General features: G+C 49.2%; 1 protein-coding gene across 1 annotated transcript in view; it reads left to right on the forward strand.

The window, feature by feature from the left end:
- The window catches only part of WDR88 (WD repeat domain 88), a gene marked incomplete at both ends in the record, with an annotated part of 44444 nt that overhangs the window by 11367 nt on the left and 12129 nt on the right, over window positions 1–20948 (forward strand). The window contains 8 exon segments of the mRNA XM_080828529.1: window positions 2215–2325; window positions 7289–7377; window positions 8722–8785; window positions 11067–11205; window positions 12472–12601; window positions 17372–17559; window positions 19270–19352; window positions 20403–20489. Of these exon segments, the coding sequence (XP_080684655.1) occupies window positions 2215–2325; window positions 7289–7377; window positions 8722–8785; window positions 11067–11205; window positions 12472–12601; window positions 17372–17559; window positions 19270–19352; window positions 20403–20489 (891 nt within the window).

The raw sequence follows: 20948 nt of genomic DNA on the forward strand, positions 1-20948 counted from the left end.
AGAGCTGGCAAGGGTTGAATAGTTCCCTTTCCCCAGGTCAGTTAGGCTTTGATAGTGCTGCGTGGAATATTTCAAAGCAATTCTTTACCCCCTCTTCCAGCCACTGTAGGACCATGTCTGCTACTGGAGATAACACTAATATGAATGTGAGTGAGGGCCCCTCATGGCTGGGTCCCTCTGGAGTTTTTAACTCTCAATGTTACCACGCTGCACCCCCAGCAACTTGTCCGTTACAGGTCAGGTTTCCCGATTCTGGGCCTGGTTCCCGTGGAGGTCACTGTTCTTGGATTTCTGCCCTATAATATGGGATTCTTTGTATTTGCCCATTTCTCCAATTTTGAGGGCAGCAGTCATGAATCTAGGAAGAGTTGTTGATTTCTCAGTTTGCTCGGCTTTTAATTAGTTGTGCAAATGGAGCAGTGGCTTTCAAACTTCTCACATGGTAGCCCAGAAATCAGAAGTCCTTCACTCCTGTCATATTGCTTAGTCATATTTCATTGTGGGAATATGTCTCATTTTACTTTCATCAGGGGATGGATATTCTAATGGTTTCCATTTTATTTTATTATTCCAAATAATACTGCTATGAGTATCTGTTTTCAAATTTTTGTGTGGACATGTTTTCATTTCTGTTAGGTGTAGACTTAGAAGTGAAGCTGCTGGGTCATATATGAACACATATGCTTTAACTTTTTGAGGAATTACTGAACAGTGTTCCAAAGGAATGGCACCATTTTGCATTCCCACCAGCCATGTGTGAGAGTTCGAGTCCTCCAGATTCTTGCTGACACTTGTTATCTGACCTTTTTATTGTAACATCCTAGTGGATATGAATTGTATCTCAATATGGTCTTTTTTTCCCCTTTAAGATTTTATTTTTTTGAGAAAGAGAGAGAACACGTGAGCTTGGGTGGAGGGAGGGGCAGAGGGAGAGGGAGAAGCAGACTCCCTGCCAAGCAGGGAGCCCAAACTGGGGCTGGATCCCAGGACCCCAATATCATGACCTGAGCCAAAATCAGATGCTTAACAGACTGAGCCACCCAGGTGCCCCTCAACTTTTATTTGATTTATAGTTTCCTAATAGCTAATGATGTTGACCACATTTCCACGTGCTTAGAGCTTATTGACATACCTTCTTTGGAGAAATGCCTCTTCCAATGTTTTGCCTATTTTAAAATCGGGTTGTTTCTTTTTTTTTATTGTTGCGTTTTGAGCGTTCTTTCTGTATTCTAGATACAAGTCTCTCATCTGGTATACAATTTCCAAAAGTTTTCTTCCATTGTGTGGGCTGTTTTTTCACCTTCCTGATAGTGCCCTCTGAAGGGCAAGGTTTTTAATTTTGATAATGCCCAGTTTCACATTGTTGCTGCTGCTGCTGCCTGTGGATGTGGGGTGGGAGCTAAAGAAACACTATGTAACGGGAGTTCCCCGGGATTTACAACTCTGTGTGCGTCTAAGAGTCTTGTGGTTTTAGTTCTCACGTTGAGAACTTTGATCCAACTTGAGTTAATCTTTGTAGACGGTGTGAGGCAGTGGTTCAACTTCATTCTTTTGTGGGTGGATTTTGTCTCAGCATGATCTGCTGAAAAGACAGATTTCTCCATTTTCAATCACTTGGCCCCCTTGTTAAGGAAGCAAGTGACCTAAAACACGAGGGCTTATTTCTGGATTCCCAACTCTGTTCCACCCATCCCTATTCTGTTGTTAGGCCAGTAACTACCCTGTCTTGATTACGGTCACTTTTTTTTTAGGTGATAAGGTTTGAAATTGGGAATTGTGAGTACTCCACCTTCGTTCTTTTCCAGGAGTGTTTTGGCTATTTTGCTGTCCTTGAGCATGCATATAAGTTTTCAGATCAGCTTGTCAGTTTTGGAAAGGAAGTCAGCTGGGATCTTGAGGGGACACTGCCGACTCTGTCGATCATCTTGGAAGGTATTCTCATCTTGACAATAGTAAGCTAATAGCTAATCCGTGAATATGGGCTGCTTTCTCATGTCTCTGGGTCTTCTAAAATTTCTTCCAACAATGTTCTGTGATTTTCAGAGTATAAGTTTTACACTTTTATTTTTTAATTAAATGTATTCCTATTCTGATGCCTTTAATGGAATTCTTTTTAGTTCTTTTTTTCCAGTTGTATAGAAAGATGATTGGTTTTTCAATATTAATTCGTATTTTGTAACTTGCTGCACTCATTCAATCTCTCTCTTTTTTCAGATCCCATTTAAAATTCTGAGGGGGCATAAGGACCTTGTGAGCTCCTGTAGCTTCTGTGCAGATGACACGAAGTTCCTCAGCTGTTCCCATGACAGTACCTTAAAGCTGTGGGTAGGTGGCCTGGTGTGGGTGGGATGAGAACATCCCAGGAGAGGAGAGAAGCTGGGCCCCATCTTATGGAGAGTTCCCAGATGCTCAAGGATCCCAAAGACTTGGAGAGAACTTTCTGAGCAAAATGCAGAAGGAGAAGAGAAGTGAGGGTTCAACCCTAGTGTCAAGCCCTTGGAGAGAGATGAATTTAATGCGGTTGCTGGCAGCCTGTTGATTTGGAAACAGTAGGAGCGGGGGATGGGGACCCCTGGCGGGACTCTGCCCCCTGCCCCACCTACTGTTGGACAGTTCCCACTGTGCCTGGGATCTCTGAACTGTGGCCTCTCTTTGGGTCTCCTTCTCATTTGGAAAAGTCACTTCCGTTCACAGAGATGGTATGGCCAGGCCTAGGTGGTCACAGAAAACAGAAAAATGGCCAGGCTGGGGACCTGTCCATGAGGGCTGGTTGGGAGGGGCAGGCTTGAGTATGGCTCAGTGCCCCAACGTTCCGGAAACGGCACAAGGAACAGAGATGTGAGATGGTCAGATGAGGTTGCAGAGATGTGGCCACTGAGAACTCTTTCAAAGCCTCTGGGCATAGCCAGCAGGTGCTGGAAGACCTGTCTGGGGGTATTGCCGGTCAGTGAGGGGGGGTGATGAGGGAACAGGGATGGGGGATGGCAATGGCCCTCAGGGGCCAGGCCACAGATGACTGTGTGGCTGGGGCTGGGCCCATGGGGGTCGACAGTCCATTCTGAGTTTTGTCATCTCCACTGGCTTCCGGGGCGAGAGGGGATAGAAAGGAATCTAGGCTGGTTCCTGGGTTCTGGTTTGGGTAATCAGGTGAAGGATAGCTCCTCACCTTCCAGATGACCACAGTGGTCATCTTCTGTGTCATCAGTGGGTACCAGGGCCAGGCAGATGAGGCAGGAGGGTTTGGGGATGGTCCAGGTTGTTCAGCTGTGTGACTCTGGCTGGTCACGTGACCTCCTGGCCCTCCCTGAAATTCTCCAGGTCCAGCTCATGCTGGGGCTACCCCAGGGCAGGCCTGGCCATGCCCGGCCCCAACAGGCATCCACTCCTCACCTCAGCTGCGGCCCACGAGCTCCTTCGGGGAACACTTTCGGTTCCTCTGAGAGTCTTAAAGCTTTTCCCAACCCCCTGGGGAGACTGAGAAGCCAGGGGTGAGGGGGCCCTGTGGGTTGTCATCACCCAGGGGAGGGGGAGAGCAGCTTACAAGTATGCATCGTGCTTGGCCAGCTCAGCTCCCTGCCACATTCTTCTCACCTTTTGAATCAGTGGAAGGACTCCCTTTTGGGCCAAAAGTCTCTAAAAGGGGAGATCTGCCTGTTTTGGGGCCAAAAGGCTCTTGTCTCTAAAAGGGGAGATCACTTGTTTTCTCTTGTTGTCCCAAGATTAGAGACCATCCACTGAGGTGTCCCTGGTTCTGCAGAGTGGCCCGGGTGCCTAGCCCACACCAGTGTATCCAAGATACAGTCGCTTCAGCCTGTCCCAGTGTCCCAATACCAGCCTTGCTCATGGCCTTGCCTGCTTCTGCCAATTTCCCCAGGTCCCTCCCTGTGCCTCCCACCATGCCCCAACCCCTGGCCCCCACCAGAGTCACCAGTTGTCTGCCTTGGCTAGCCCCACTGACACCTCCTCCAAGAAGTCCTCTTTCCTCTTCCTGGTTCTCTTTTCCTCACCTTTGCCCTTTGGATGGCTCCTCCCATGGCTCTCCCTGTGCCAGTGCCGCTGCCGTTCCTGAGCCCTCCCTGCCATTGCCCGGTATACACTGCCTTCTCCTGTTGCCAGAATGTCCCCCTGCTTCTCCCTCCTCTCCCCACTCCTGTCATCTCCCATCTCCTGTCCCTCCTCTTGGGCCCCACCCAGAACCCAAGCACCTGATTTAATCTTTTGGAAGCTCCCTTCATCCTCACTGTGGACCATTGTGAATAGTTTGCAAAGTCCATGCATGTATGAAGAAGCTGGGGGAAAAATCATTTCTTTTTGAGAGAGAGAGAGAAAGAGAGAGTGGGGGGTGGACAGAGGGGCAGAGGGAGAGGGAGAGAGAGAATCTCAGGCAGATTCCGTGCTGAGTGCGGAGCCAGAAGTGGGGCTCAGTCTCACAACTGTGAGATCATGATAGGACCTGAGCGGAAACCAAGGGTCCGATGCTTAACTGACTGAGCCACACAGGTGCCCTGGGAAAAATCATTCTTAATCCTGCACCGAACATCCCTCTAATGTATTGGCATGCCTCTTTCCAGTCATTAAGAAATAGCAACTTTGGTGGTCTTTCTCACAACTCAGAGGAAAAACAAGAGCCATCATTTCACAACCCAGGAGTTAAGTGCTATGAGAATGTTGGAATATAAGTTTATTTTTTTCTTGTTTCCACATGTATACCCATGTTTACGAAATTGAGACCACTAAGAAACACTGTTTATATAACCGTTTCAAACTTGAGCTGTGGGTATTGTCACATTTCCCTATTTTCCAACTATTTATTGGGGGGGGGGAAAGCCCCTCTTTCCCCTTCATTGAAACTCTGACCAGTTCCTCCTCCCCGCCCCCCCCCCCCCGCCTTGAATTATCTGAGTTAATTATCTGAGTCCGGAGAGGGGTTCTTGCCTCACAGTTCCAGGTGAAGAGGGCGCTTATTTATTTCAAGAAACATTCAGTACGAAACAGAGACATTTCCACTGCTTTGGATTTCCCTAACAAAATCTGGCTTGTTTGCCATCTGCCTCTCGCGGAAGGATTCTCTTCACAGCAGTGCACTTGTTCCAACAGGGTTCTCCGTCTACGGGTGCTGTTCCTGTTTTGGCCAGCAGGTGTCACTATCACACGCTGAAGCTGCACATGGACCCTGCGGGACGCTGGTCCATTCCAGGGCTGCCCTTAGCCTGCCCGGGGACTCTGCGAAGACCGCAGTCCCAGGCCCCACAGTGATCGTTTTCTTGGTTCCATGTTTGTGCTAGAGTCACGCACCAGCCAGGGAGGCTGGATCGCATGCAGGCTGCCTAGACTCGTTCTCTCCTCCCGAGCTAGTAGACTTGTGAGTCCAGGCTTGTGGCTTGGATGTGTCCTGCCCTGGCAAGGTCCTCTTTGGATTCCTGCTCTCTCCCCCTACTTCTGATTAGGGCCTGCTGGGTTCCCCAAACACGACCCCCCACTGTTTCAGGTCTTAACAGAGAGGGGGTTGAAGGCCTGTGTCTATGCAGAATGGGGTTCACTTAGCAGGTGTGAGACTGCCTGCGAGGCTGGCCTTGGCTGGCATCTGGGAGCCGGACTGGCCCATGGTGTCCTGCAATCCGCTAAGTGATAAAGAGAGCTCAGGGTACCCAGACTGTTGGCATAAGCCGTGGTTCAATCCGAGCACCTGCTTTCCTTCTGGGAGTCTGGATTTTGGTGTATGCTAGAGAATCCCCCCAAAACCCTGGGCCCCAAGGCTCAGGCATGTCTCCTAGATAGATGACACATCACATGTGTTACCACATTAGGCGTGTCCCGTGTGACCCAGTGGGAGAGACTCTTGGAGGCTTGCTCTGGTCTTCACCACAGGCTCCTTCCCCTTTGCTGATTTTGCTTTGTGTCCTTTGCCGTAGTAAATCTTAGCTGTGAGTCTGACTACCTGCAGGGTCCTGTGGCGGTCCTGGAGAATCACTGAGCCTGGGGGTGGTCTTGGGGACCCCTGACATAGGGTTCTTTGTCCCCCAGCACGACTTGGGCTCTTTTTTTTTTCTTAAGATTATAGTTATTTCTTTGTCAGAGAGAAAGTGAGCACAAGCAGGGGGAGCAGCAGGCCGAGGCAGGGAGTCCGTGCAGGACTCAATCCCAGAACCCTGGGATCATGACCTGAGTTGAAGGCAGACGCTGAACCAACTGAGCCACCCAGGCACCCCTCGACTTGGGCTCTCCACGCACAGTGGGCTCTGCCTGTCTGAAAGTACTGTCCCAGGCCTGCCCCCCCATCAGCCCAGAAGCTCCCAATCTCCGTATTTTCACCCCGCAACCCACCACCTTTCTAGGAATTCATTGCTTTACCATTAACCTGTTTTTCACGGGGACTTTCCCCCGCAGTTTATCCTGAAAAGCTCCTGGCGCGTTTCTAATTGAAAATATTTCACCTTTGCCACAACGGGCGTTTTTCACTTCGGCGCCCTGTTTTCTTCTTTCCCTGTTCTCGAGTTATTGCCTGGCTTCGATCTCATCGTATTCTCCAGTCACCAACTGCCGACCTGCTAACCGTGGCTGGCGCCCACTGTTGGCATCCTGAAACTCAGTTTAACTGCTCCCTTGAGGTGGCCCGGGCCGGTGTGCCCGTCATCCCCTCTAACGCCCGGCGAACTTTTTCTGCTCAAGTCTTTGACCACAGTTCTGCCTATTAGGAGAAACCGCGCAGAGTAGCCCTGCTGGGTCAAAGGGTGTGAACTTTTTTTTTTTTTAAGATTTTATTTATTTATTCACCAGACAAAGATCACAAGTAGGCAGAGAGGCAGGCAGAGGAGGAAGCAGGCTCCCTGCTGAGCAGAGAGCCCGATGCGGGACTCGATCCCAGGACCCTGGGATCATGACCTGAGCCGAAAGCAGAGGCTTTAACCCACTTAGCCACCCAGGCGCCCCAGGGTGTGAACTTTTAACAAGTTCTTGAAATGTCTTGCGAGATTCTGCCAAGCCCCTTGGGCCAGTAGAGATGGAGGAAATTGTCTCCGGCCCTGCCCCCCAGAGGGGCTGTTTGGGTCTTGTGCCTGTGCAGGGGAGGGAGCGTTCTCCAGGGACACCATGGTGGGGGGGATGGACAGGGTGCCCTTGCTACTCTGGGGAGAGGCTGGAAAAGTTCTTTTGCCCTTTGGAGCGGGGTGCGGGCCATGGGACCAGGGGCTGTCCCACTTTGCTGTTGAGACAAGCTCAGTGCATGACATCCACCAGCAGCTCAGTAACCTCTCTCTCTCTCTCTCTCCTTCTCTCCTGTTGGTTTGAGGATGCTGTGGATGGCTTCGTTATTCGGGATTTTGATCACAAGCCCAAAGCTCCCGTCTTGGAGTGCAGCGTGACGGCTGACAGCAGAAGGTGACCTTTCCCTCGTCTGGCGCTGGACAGGTGGAGTGAGGGCGCAAGCCCGTGTGCGGCACGCCAGGGACGCTGCTCTGTCTTCTTGGCAGCTATGTTCCCCCTCTCCCACCTCTGTCCCCACAGTTCCCGTGTTCTGCTGTGAGGGTCCAGGGGATATGGCCACTCTTGGAAAAAGTACTGAAAAGACAGTGTGTGTGGTGGCTCAGACAAAGCCAGTCTGCCTTTCCCTCACAGAGTTGCTTTTCTGTGGTCACACCCGTGGCCCCGCTGAAGCTGCAGGGGGCCACGAGGACTGAGTCCTAGGTGGCACCTCACAGGGGAAACAGAGGCCAGGGCATGAGATGGCCTTTAAAACACAAGGGGCTGGGATGTCTGGGTGGCTCAGTCGGTTAAGCGTCTGCTCAGGTCGTGATCCCAGGGTCCTGGGATCGAGTACCGCATCGGGCTCCTTGCTCGGCGGGGAGCCTGCTTCTCCCTCTGCCTGCCGCTCGCCTTGCTTTTGTTCGCTCATGCCCTCTCTCTCTCTCTCTGACAAATAAATAAATATAATCACTTTTAAAAAATGAATAAAACACAAGGTGCTGTTTAAAAAAAAGATTTTATTCATATGTTTGACAGAGACAGAGAGTGAGAGAAGGCAGGCAGAGGGAGAAGCAGGTTCCCTGCTGAGCAGGAAGCCCGATGCGGGACTTGATCCTAGGACTCTGGGATCATGACCTGAGCCAAAGGCAGATGCTTAACTGACTAAGCCACCCAGTGTCCCAAGGGGCTTTGCTTTAAAATAGATTTTCTTGTACCCCGGGCAGCAGCTACAAAGCCAGTAAAAACTCGCATGGGAATCCGGCTTCCACAGGGCACACGGATTGTCACAGAAACGTGCAACGGGAGAGAGGTACACGTGTATTAGTATGGACAAAGGTACATTTGTGTTATGTTGCTAAAGGTACAAGAAAACATTTTAGAATGAAGTGAGCCGTCAGAGTGTTTCTGTAAAAAGACAGCCCCGTGAGCAGAGAAGGAAAGGGGTGGTCTGTGGTAAGTGTCCCCTCAGAAGAAGACCATCGTCCGCAGGAGAGGAGACACAGTCCCTTTAATGCCCTGAAGATGGAGGAACGTATCTGGGTGGCTAAGGGACTGAGGAAGAGTGTGCAGTGGTGCCTGGCGTGGGGTTCCACCTGGTTCCAAGGAGGTCATGGGAGGGGCTCAGGGAACATCTTGAGAAAGATTCAGGCATTACTTGCAATCTTGGTCCGAAGTTACATTTTCTATGAAGAATTTTCTATGTATTTTTTTTTTTCATAGAGCCCATAGCCATAACTGTCGGGGTCATTTTCTTGGCAGAATTATCACAGCGTCCTATGACAAAGCGGTGAAGGCTTGGGACCTTGAGACAGGCAAGCTGCTGGTGAGTGTGGCCCGCCCAGCGCGGCAGCACAGTCCCTTGACTGGGCCTGGGAGGGGCTCCTTCGGGGGTGGAGGCTGGGATGGGACGGGAAGCCAGTCTTTCAGAAAAGGAGAATTTTCTCAGGGACACCGGGTGATTGGGGGGGGGGGGAGCGCATCGGGGAAGGAAAGCTTCTTGGGGCAGGCAGAGGAGGGCTTTTGCTGGAAGGATGGGAAGGGTTTGGATACACAAGGAGGGGGAGTGAGGGAGAATGAGACATGGCATTCCAGGCTGAGGGGACTGTGCAGGAAAAGTCTCTCTCCTCCATGGGGGTGTTGGGATTTGATGGGGCCAGAAGTAGAGCTGAGGCCATGGGACAAAGGCCACGTGGTGAAAACACGAGTGTTCTGGGGAGCTTGGATGGGCTGCCATCCAACCATCCAAACCAGCCTGAGACTCCCTCCCCCTCTGTCCAGTGCCCCTGCAGACCCGGCCCTGCCAAAGGGGCTCCCCAGGGAGCTCGTCACCTTCCCTTTGCCCCTCTTTTCTTCTCCGTGCAAAGATCCACTTAGATTCACTGTAAACACCCCAGACATTATAGTTTATATCTTGACATCTCTTCTCCTATGTCCGCACACATTTCCAGATGAACACAAGTGAGTATGTTCTGTTAGCAAAGTATCATCACTCTGTGCATACCTTCTGGATCTTGACTTTTTTTTTCCCTCAAAAATAAATGGTGGGTAAGGACACACTGACGTCATCCTTTCTCATGGACGCGTGGATTCCATGGCGTGGATAAGTCAGGCTGTGTTGCACTATTCCATGGTGTACGACACTAAGGCTGTTTTTACTTTTCTTTCTCATAAGCGACACTACGATGGGGAAACTTGGCATGTAATTTTTATACACACAACGCAATATTTTTAAGGAAATAGAGCTGGACTTTACTGCTAATTTGGTGTAGAAACATGGCCTCTTAGAAACTATCCTCTGGACATCTGTGCCAGCTCCTCTCCACTGCACTGGAGGGACACTCACTATCTTACAAGCTAGACAGCATGATTTTTAAAACATTTTAGCCACTTGGGTTGGTGGAAAAATGAGACTAGCGTTGTTCACTCCCGACTTGGAGCGTTTATTCCAAATGTTTGTTTCTTCTCTTGTACACTTCCTGCTCTTGTCTCCAGTCAGTTTTGCTGTTTGCGATGCTTTTCTTTTGCTTCTTTAAACATCTTGTTAGTGCTTTGATTTATTTTTGGTGCACCAGCGATCCGTGCCACTTGCCAACTAACTGAATTAGTTATCCACCCCTGTTTGACAAATTAGCCTGAAACTTAACAGCTTGAAACAACAAATGCTTATTATCTCCCACTTTCTGACAGAAATCTAGGAGCAGCTTAGCTGGGTGGTTCTGGTTCAGGTTTCTTATGAGGTCACAGTTCAGAGGTCACCAGGGGTTACAGTCATCTGAAAGCTCAACTGGGGCCGAAGGCTCCCCTTCCAAGATGGCGCCCTCACATGATTTTGGTCAGGAGCCCTCAGTCGCTCTCCCCCGAAGGCTGCTTAAGCGTCCTCAGGACGTGGCAGTTCACTCCCCCAGTGAGTGATCCAAGACAGAGCAAGGGGGAAGGCACGGTTTCCTTTATGACCTGGTCCCACACTGTCACTTCTGCCATATTCTATTCGTTGGACATGAGTCCAGCCCAGGCTCAGGGGGTGGGGAATTAGGCTCTACCTTTTGGAAGGAAGACTGTCAGAGAATTTGTGGGTGTATTTTATAACCGTCATGGTGGCAATACTATCATTAGTAATGTACAGAGAGGCCCTCCTTTCCTAGAATGTTGAGTGGCTCATTGTCCCCTTCTTGAGGTTTGCTGCCAGCTTCTCCTGGGGGAATGCGAGAGGCCTGAGGGTCTGGGCTGTGGTGTCTTGTCAATGGTGTGAGGCACAGGGCAGACACTTAATAAACACTTGCCAACCCTACTGAGTAGGATGAAAGTTGGCCATTAGGAGAACCTTGTGGCCAGTTCCACTAGATGCTGTACCTATCCTTGTCCATCTGTCCTGGACACAGAGTCATTAATTACATTGATTAATTTAATTAATTAAAACCAACCCAAATTTAAAATTCAGTTCCTTATTTACACCAGCCCATTGCAAGTACCCCATGGCCCTGTGTGGCCAGAGACCAGTTAATGTATTAGATGGTGCATCGATGGAACATTTCTGTTATCCAAGAAAGTTCTACTGGACCGAGGGGCTAGAGAGAAAATCACCTTTTGATTGTTTCCCTATTCAGTGGAAGATCAATTACGAAACCTTCATAGCCTCCTGCAAGGTTTCTCCTGATGGCAAATATGTGGTCTCAGCCTTGGACGTGGACCGGGCCATCTCTATAATGGATGCAGAAAACGCCACCACCGTGTCATACATCAAAAGTGAGTTTGCAGGGGCACCCTGCTCTGTTCTGTCTGCTGCGGTACCAGCCACTTATCTCCTGACCAACAGTGACTTTCAGTGGCCCTATTTGTTGAGGCTGTAGTGAGCCACCTCATGAGAGACGGGACCCTCACTGACAAAACACCAGCAGCTAAGACCTGGCCCGAGTCTTATCGGTTCAGGCTAATGACAGGATTAGCCCCATGCTTGTCATAGATGAAACAGTGTTCTGGTCCAGTGCCACGTAGACAGTTAAAGCCCAACCTTTCTTTGAGTGGAGGCTCAGCCTTCATAACATTTTTTTTTAAAGGATTTTATTTATTTGGCAGAGAGAGGTCACAAGTAGGCGGAGAGGCAGGCAGAGAGAGAGGGGAAGCAGGCTCCCTGCCGAGCAGAGAGTCCGATGTGGGACTCGATCCCAGGACCCTGAGATCATGACCTGAGCCGAAGGCAGAGGCTTAACCCACTGAGCCACCCAGGCACCCCGCCTTCATAACATTTTTATCTGTATTTTTCAATTATAAAGATAATATGCATCAGATGCCGATTTTCTGGTTGTGATATGGTACTGCAGTTATACAAGCTGTTTCTATTGGGGGAAACTGGGTGACGGGTACACAGGATCTCCCTTCCTTATTCCTGACAACTGCATGCATATCGACGGTTTTCTCAAAGTAAAATAATTAAAAAAATGTAATCATTGTAATAAATGCGATAAGCATATAAAGTTAAGAAGTGAAAGGCTGCTCTCTGCATCCTGTCTCCTTCGCTGGGGTGTCTGCTCTTAACAACACATTGCTGGGTGGCCTTCCTGACCTCGCAGGAGCCTTCACACACCCCACACCTACTTCCCATGTGTACCTTGTGTTTCTGCTGGCTGAGCGCGGACCTGGCACGTGGGCGCTGTCCCCTGGCTACACCTCTCTCCTTCACGTGTCCCTTCATCCTCTTCCTGTCCTCAGCCTCCAGCTTCTAGCTGCACACCCCGTTTCTCCATGCTCTGTCCCACCTCCAGGCCTTCCCACCTGCCGTTCCTTCTTCTGGGGGTCCTCTTCCCATTCTGGTTCCCCTGCTAACTTTTAAGGTCCCTCCTCGACCTCTCAGGGCCAGGCCAGCCTTAGCCCGGCACACGGTCGGCACCCGGGAAATGATTGTGTGAGTGTAGAGTGCCTTGTGAAGCAGGAATTGTGTTGCTGTGATATGGTCGCTGCCCCCGGGGAGGCCCGTGGAATGCTAGGTAGTGAGTTGCTTTCCCTGTGCCTCAGATCATCACAGCCGGTCTCTCACAGCATGCTGCTTTGACCCTGACAGCCAGAAGGTGGCTTCTGTCTCACTGGACAAAAGCATCAAGATCTGGGATATTACATCCCAGGCCACGCTGCTTACCATCACCAAGTGAGGAGGGGCCCAATCCTGCAGCTGGGAGGTGGGCCCGAGTCCCCATCCATGCCCTCCTGGATTTGGCCTGCACACCTTAGGCCTGCGATCGGGTGTCCACATGGGGCCTCCCCAGCTTGGCCAAGGGTGCTCAGAGGAGGCTGGAGGGAAGGAGGGAGGCAGCGGGCGGTGGGCATCACTAGCTGTGGCTTGTGAGTGGGGATAGGGCTCAGGTGCATTTGTTTCCATGTGAGCCAACTCTGGAAAACATGGTGCAGAGCTCCCCCACCTCCCTCCCAAATGTGAATTTCCAGCATCTTCTGTAGAAGGGGAATATCTGATCATTCAGGGTGCATGAGAGTTTCCTGGCAGGTGGCCCCCACCAGGTGGGGGCCCAGTCCTCTCCAGCAGACCCTGGATGGCAGGGTCCCAGAATGTGTACATGCCCCATCACCCTGCCAGCTGCACTCAGTGACGAGTGCTGCTGGCCTGGGACAGGCTGTCCCTTGGGGATCTGGCCAGGGGTTAAGAGTGTGCAGGTTTGTATCCTCTGTGACTTTGGACCTTAGATTCCTTACCTGCAAACTGAGCAGAGGTGAGGTCTGAGCAGGACGGCACATGCAGGTCCTCAGCACGGGCCCCACAGTGCGTGCTCAGCATATGCTCTGTTACTCACAGGGACTCTCAGGGATATGTGGGTCGGGGGTGCTGTGGGCCACTTCCCTGGGGTAGTGAGACGTGTGGGGAGCAGAGGTGGCCGAGGTTCCTGCTGTGGGCATCACAGCCCACTGCATTCTGTTTTCCCCATGGGGGTGGAAAGAGAAATGAGCAAAATGTTTATTGGTATTTTTGATCAACCCAATTGTATGATTTTGGGAGGGGAGAATGTAGATTTTAGCAAGAAAAGATAAAGGAAGAGATTAAGAGCCCCCCATACAGAGCAGCCCACACTTGATGTCACGCTCTGCTGTCAACGTCCTTAAATTCTTAGTTTATGAACAAGGGGCCTTGTGTGTTTTTATTTCCAAAATATGTAAATTACTTTTTGAAAATGTAAAATGTGCAACACAGTGCAAAATTAAAAAGGAACAAAAGGATCTCTAGTGAAAAATCGCTCTTACCTCTTGGTCGTTCACTTTCCCCTTCCCTTCTTCCTGCCTGTCTTTCGTTCTCTCTTGACAGCTTTATTGAGATATAATGCACAACCAGAGAATGCACCCATTTCAAGTGTATAGTTCAGTGGTTTGGGGGAATATCACATTTTTAAAATTGTGGTAAAACTATATATAACATAAAAATTTCATTTTAACCATTTTTTAAAAAAGATTTATTTATTTTAGAGAGATGTGGCAGAGAGGAGCAGCGGGAGAGGGAGAGAGAGGAGGGGGGAGGGGCAGAAGGCGTGGGGGGAGGTGGGGCGTGAGAGAATCTCAAGTAGGCTCCATGACCAGTGCAAGTCCCAGGCAGGGCTCGATCTTGCAACACTGACATCATCACCTCAGCTGAAATCAAGAGTCTGGCACTTAACTGACTGGGCCACCCAGGCACCCCTCCCATTCATTCCTAAAGGGTATTTTTGCCAGATATAAAAATCGGGGTTGACAGGGTTTTTTCTTTCTTTTTTTTCTTTCATCATTTGAAATCTTTCCTGTCACTTTCTTCTCATCTTCATGGTTTCTTTTCTTTTCTTTTTGATTTTATTTATTTATTTGACAGACAGAGATCACAAGTAGGCAGAGAGGCAAGCAGAGAGAGAGAGGTGGGGGGGGGGGAAGCAGGCTCCCTGCTGAGCAGAGAGCCCAATGCGGGTCTCGATCCCAGGACCCTGAGATCATGACCTGAGCCAAAGGCAGAAGCTTAACCCACTGAGCCACCCAGGCACCCCTTCACAGTTTCTGATGAAGAATTTCCTGCCATTCAAATTGTGTTTCCCTTTTGCTGCTTTCAAGATTTTTTTCTTTGTCTTAAGTTTTCAGAAGTTTAACTAAGTATTTATTTAATTTCATTTTTAAAAAGTAACTTCTACCCCCAGCAGGGGGCTTGAACTCATGACCTAGAGATCAAGTATTGCATTTGAAGTTTAATTATGATGTGTCAGGGGATAGATTTCTTTGGGTTTGTCCTACTCATTTAGCTTGTTGAATCTGTAGGTTTATTTCTTTTGAGAAATTTGGTAAAATTTCAGATATAATCTCTTTGATTACTTTTTCAGCGCTTACCCCCTTTTCCCTCTGGAACTCTGATGACACAAATTTTCGAACCTTTGTTATAGTCCCACAAGTCTCTCAAGCTGTTTTTTTCCCCCCTTCCAGTCTATTTTTTGGACTGTTTAATTTATACTGTCTGTCTCCATATTCACTGATTCTTTTTCTCTGTCCTTTTCATTGAATTTTTAATTTTTAATTTCCTACTTTTCAGTTCTAAAGTTTCCATGTGGCTCTTTGTCACATCTCCGATTTCCTCACAGAGGCTTTCTATCTTTTCATTTGCTTCAAGCATGATTATAATTGTCCATAGAAGCATTTTTATGGTGGCCTCTTAAAAATCCTTGTCAGATAATTCTAATGTCTGTGTCATCTCACTGTTGGGCATCTGTTGATTATCTTCTCATTCACAATGACATATTCCTGGCTCTTAGTATGACGAGTGATTTCCTGTTGTGTCATGGATGTTGTGTGTATTAATTATATTAGAAAACTCTCAGTCCTAAAATTTTGTTCTAGCAGGCCATCTCAGTAGAGTCTGGCAAGGATGGCAGTCTAGGCTTCCTTCTTGGACCTTGCTGGCAGGGGTGGGGATGGGATGCAGGTTTTCCTGAGATGTTTGGCTGGAATAAGGTGGGTTGTGGCTACAAGTTTTCTGTCTTGCTCAGCTATCTCTCTGGCTAGAAAGAACAGGCTTTTCTTGAGGGCCTTTTTATGGCCCCCCATTGTTTCTTGGGTTACAGGCTTTCCCAGTATTCAGTACAGGATAGGTGAAGAAAGTAAAACCCTAGGAACACACAGCATGCCTTCTTGGGTCCCAAGATGTCATGCTGGTCTGCATTCTTATCTCCATCTTTCCTAGTCTCCTCTTTGCTTTATAAATGCCCAGGATTGTTAGTTGTACTTAGCAGGAGGAATAGGGAAGAGTGCATTAATTCCATTCTGCCCAGACATAAGTGCAACATAAGCACTTTCCCCAAACTGTTGTTAAGTACCACAATCTTATATGAGTAATGGAATTTCTATTTTCTTGGAAAATAGAGGTATCCCTGGTTTAAATCCTAAGCACTGTGTTTGGATTCGAGCGAAGGCTTTTTATCCATCTCCAGTATATGCTGGGATGGCTCTTAACCTAACAGCCGCAGGGATTTGGAAAGTTTGACTTTCCTAACCTTGGGAAGTTGACATTTCTTCTCCTTTGCTCTTAGTCTGTGCACTACAAAGAACAAAAGCAGAGTTGAAAACTCTGGCCTGAGCTCTAGAAAAAACAGTTTTGTTCAGGCTTTCCTTCAAGCGAAATGACTGATTTTATGATCAGGCCACTCGGAGATGCTCATCTATATTCATAGGTTTTCTTGAAAACTGTTTATAATGGAAGATGAAATTCATGGGGGAAATACTTTGAGGAACACAAACGAAACAAAAACGGCTGAATTCGGACAGATTAAAAAAAAAGACAAAAATTGAGAATGGATAACTAAACACTTAACTGAATGCACAGCATTCAAATATGCTTTAATGACTGAAGACAGATGGAGGGAGAGGGAGAGAAAAGAGAAGGGCACTGGGAGAAGGTGGTGAGAGAGGGGTGGGGGAAGGAGGGGCCTCCAGGTCTTGGGGAGAAAGGAGGTGGAGCGTGAGCAGGAGAAACCCATTTTGAAAGTGTGACTCAGGACGAGACCCTAAGGGCTGTTTTTCTGTTGACCACTGCTAACAGATTTTCTGGTGCCCTTTTCCATCAAGTCTCAGGTAGCTCTAAGTAGTGCAGTGGTTCTTAACCAGGGGCAGTTTTGTCCCCCAGTGGACAATTTGCCAATGTTTGGAGATATTTTTAGTTGTCGTAGCTGAGTGTAGGTGCTGCCAGCATCTAGTAGATGCTGCTCAACATCCTACAGTGTATGGGACAACCCCCTACCACAAAGAATTGTGGGTAGCACAAATGTCAGTGTTGCCATGATTGAGAAATCCTAGAATATTGCATAGAGCAATTAAGATCTGGGCCTTGGGAATACATATACAATGGAATCTTACTCAGCCGTCAAAAAGAATGAAATCTTGCCATTTGCGATGACATGGATGGAGCTAGAGTGTATTATGCTAAGTGAGATAAGTCAGTCTGAGAAAGACAAATACCTTATGATTTCACTCATGTGGAATTTAGGAATCAAAACAAATGAGCAAAGGGGAAGAGGGGAAAAAGAGAGAGGAAAGAGGGAAGCAAACTGTAAGAGACTCTTAACAAACTGAAGGTTGATAGAAGGAGGTGGGTGGGGGGTGGGACAAATGGGTGATGGGCATAAAGGAGGACACTTGCTGTGTTGAGCACTGGGTGTTGTATGTAAGTAATGAACCACCAGATTCTGCTCCTGAAACCAATATTACACTATACGTTAACTAACTAGAATTTAAATTTTTATAAAATGGGGGGAAAAAAGATTTGGACCATGGTAGGCAGTGATCAAAGGAATGATGTCCATTGGGTCACAGGGAACCAGGTCAGCTCCAGTGCCCCTTACCTCAGCTCTGTCCCCAGATTCTCCAGGCATGAGGTGCTGATGCGTGCACCCTTCCATCTGTGTTTCAGGGCACATTCCGGTGCAATCTCAAACTGCTCTTTTACCGTCAGCGGCCATTTCCTGTGTACAAGCTCCTGGGATAAAACCTTAAAAATATGGAATGTCCATACGGGGGAGTTTCGGAACTCTGGAGCCTGTGTGACTCTGATGAAGGGCCATGAAGGTTCTGTGAGCTCCTGCCACTTTTCCAGAGACAGTGAGTAATGAACACATAGAAAGATTTCACACCTATGGGAGTGCTGGGGCAGATCTTGTGTTCCATTCCCCTGGACTTGCCATCATAAAGAGAGGCAATTCCTCACCAATGGTGAGGGTGGATTTGTTTTCGATGAGAACACACAAGCCAGGAGGGACATCATAGGCAGAAGTTTGCAAGTAGCGGAGACTCAGCTTAACGTGGCTTAGCAGCCAAATATATTTACTAGCCCCTGGAATGGGGAGGTCCAAGAGCAGATCTCACTTCAGGTGTGGCTGGGTCCAGACACTCAAGACAGTGCTGTTAGGGAGCCAGTCCTGGTGAAAGAAAGACCCTTCTTTTCCTTGGTACTAGTGCAAGTCCCAGGGCAGTGCTTCATTGGCTCAGCTTGGGACACACACCCACCTCGGAACCAATCACTTTACCAGGAGATGAAAGGCTCTGATTGGCTAGGTTTGAGTGACTCGCCCACCCCCTGAACTAGAGGTCGGAGTCAGTACCCTCCAACCAGAGGGAATGAGGGGATTGTGTGGGGTGTTTCCTTGTGGGAAATGAGGGCATTGTTGACAAATGAAGGGGCACGGATGCCAACAGAGGTGATGACAGAAAGTGGCCTCAGGCCACTAGCCTCAGTGAGGGTCCCTGACACTCAGGAGCCAATGGCTTTCCTCCTCCATTCTCCTGGGAAGTGGGGCTCGCTCTGTGTGTGTGTATCGGGGGCCCCCAGCCAGTACAGAAGCAATCAGAGCCTGGCTTGCGAAATGCTGGGGTGTTTTTGAACAACTTTACCTCTTCACAAGCAGTCTCTGTGAGTTAGACCCCATTAGGGGGCATCCCACCAGTTTCTGTCCTTGTATTTTTGGGGTTCAGAGTTGCATACTGTCCATTATCCTTATTCACGCGTTCCGCATTTGTGAATTACCATACTGGATAAAATTTACTCGTAACCCTAAAAGCAGTCTTTGTGGTACTTTTGTGATGCGGCAGGGGCTGTGGACACACGCAGGGCAGCGAAGAGTGTGAGTTAGTCTACCCACACGCCCCCAGCTGCGGCTGGACAAGGTGGCCCTCTGCTTTCTTTTTCAGCTCCCTTTCTGGCGTCATTTTGCAGGCCCTTGAGTGCCTAGTTATTTTGCATTTGGTGGACTTGGTTGGTGACTCTGTTCTTAAAGAGCCCCCAAGCACAGGGCTGGAGTGCTTGCTGTCCGGTGCTCCTCAGCGCAAGAAGGTGGTGGCGTGGCTTACAGGGAAAGCCCAGGTGTTGGATAAGCCGGGTTCAGGCGTGAGCTCCCGCACTGATGGCCGTGAATTTAATGCTAATGAATAAGCACTGTATGTCAACTACAGAGTGTTTCAACAGAAGGAGATCCAAAACGGGGTTATGTATTGATCGGTTAATGAAATGTTGGGACCAGAGAGGCTCCTAGGAACCTCACCCTATAGGTCCCCTAGGAGAAATTGTTCACCATTGTCTAATTCAGCATCTGTGGTGGCTTTACGGAATGTCACTGCCGTGAATAATGAGAATGGACTGTAACTGGCTGGGGGTCATCGAACCACCCCAGGAAGGGATTGGAGTGTCCTTGGACTGAACCATGGTGTCATCACACCAGTGCAACCTCAGCCCGCTTTGACCTTGCTGAAAGGGGAAGCACTGGCAGGGAGAAGAGGACCCCCCCTTCTCTGAAATGTTATCATTTTGTGTTCTAGCCTCTGTTCTCGTGTCTGGAGGGTTCGACAGGACTGTGGCTATCTGGGATGTAGGAGGAGGTTACCGGAAGCTCTCCTTGAAGGTACCGATGTCAGCATCAGGCAGAGGGTCCATGCTGGGTGCTGGGTGCTGGGGATACAGTAGTAGGTGAGACAGACCTTGATGTCCCCCTGGAGCTGACACCTCTGTGGGGAAGAACAGACAAGAAACCAACAAGCAGATCATTGACCATGATGAGCGAAACAGAGAAACCACAACAGGGTGATGTGAAAGAGATAGACCCCAAGGACTAATCCACAATGGGTGGGCAGGGAGCGCTTCTTGGAGAAGGTGGCATTTGAGCTGAGAACTTGAAGGCAAGGAAAGACTGGGTGAATGAGGCATGCGGGAAGGGCATTCTAGGCAGAGGGAACAACAAATGCAAAAACTCAGAGGTGGAAAAGTGTCTAAGAACAGTAGAAATTACTCTGCAGAAAGATGAAGGCCATAATGAGACATGCACAGATAGCTCTGGGCTCCAGAATGGTGGGTCTCTGAGTGCTTTCGCCTGCAAGTTAGAGGAGACTCGACTCAGAGTGTCTCTATGATGAGGGGATGGATTGTCCCAACTTGGCAGGAACCCAGAGAGGTTAGGCAGTCCCGGGACTGGCAACAGCAGCGCCTCCGTGCCAAGTGCTCCCATACCCTGACATCATTAAGCATCTCTCTCCTCTGAGCTCCTTTTTACCTGAGGAAAATAAACCCCCATTTGCTCAGGCCACAGGGGATAGGTTTGCGGTGACTCGAAGCAAAAGCCCCTTCTCCAGGAGGACCTCTGGAGTGGTTATTTCCTAGAACAGAGAAGGCAAACGAAAGCCTGCAAGAGGTGCTCTGGGGCCAGCTGGGAATATAGTCACTCCTCTTCCATCCTGCTCAACACTGGAGTTCTGTTTTAAAGAGCGCAGTGCCGTCACGCACACGTGCATTGACACCCTTTACACTTCGTGTTACACGTCACGGGTGACGTCCGGGAAGCACAATTAGTTGCTCTTAAACGCAGGCATCCCTGGGGTCCTGACTTTGCCTTTTTCTCTTTGTTGTGCTTACTAAGGTTTTTCCTCTAGGCGCTTGTTAAAATTCTATTTTTCTTCAGGGCCATGGTGACTGGGTGACAGACGTTGCCATTAGCAACAACAAGAAATGGGTCCTGTCTGCTTCAAAGGTAAAAGTGGCCAACCTCTGAGTGACTTACAGTCTCTCTCACGTTCAGGGCTGGTGTTCACAGAAGTGTCACTGTCATGCTAAATTCCTGGGCTGGCTCAGTCTGAGCCCCGCCACCCCCCGCCCCACCCCTGCCCCCAACCACGCCAGGCCATCCTCAATGCAGGGAGCTGGCTGGGACCCTGGGAAGCAGGTCCTTATGTCTGCTTAAGTGGGGAGTTGCCAGGGATTTCTGGGTCTGCGACCATTGACATTTGAGCTTTGTTGGAGCAAGGGCCTGCCCAGACCAGTGAGTGATGGAGGCAACAGGGGGCCTTCGGGGGGAAGGCGTCAAGCTCACTGGAAAGCAGCAGAGACCACCCTGAGCTCCCAGGTGGGCCTTCCCTCTTTGCACCACGATATCCTGGAATTACCATGCCGATGGCACAGAAGGGCAAGCCCAAGGGTATCCCAAGAGCTGTCTTTCAGGTGTGGTGAG

This window comes from Martes martes (assembly GCF_963455335.1).
Source record: "Martes martes genome assembly, chromosome: 17".
In the NCBI taxonomy this organism is placed as follows: Eukaryota; Metazoa; Chordata; class Mammalia; order Carnivora; family Mustelidae; genus Martes; species Martes martes.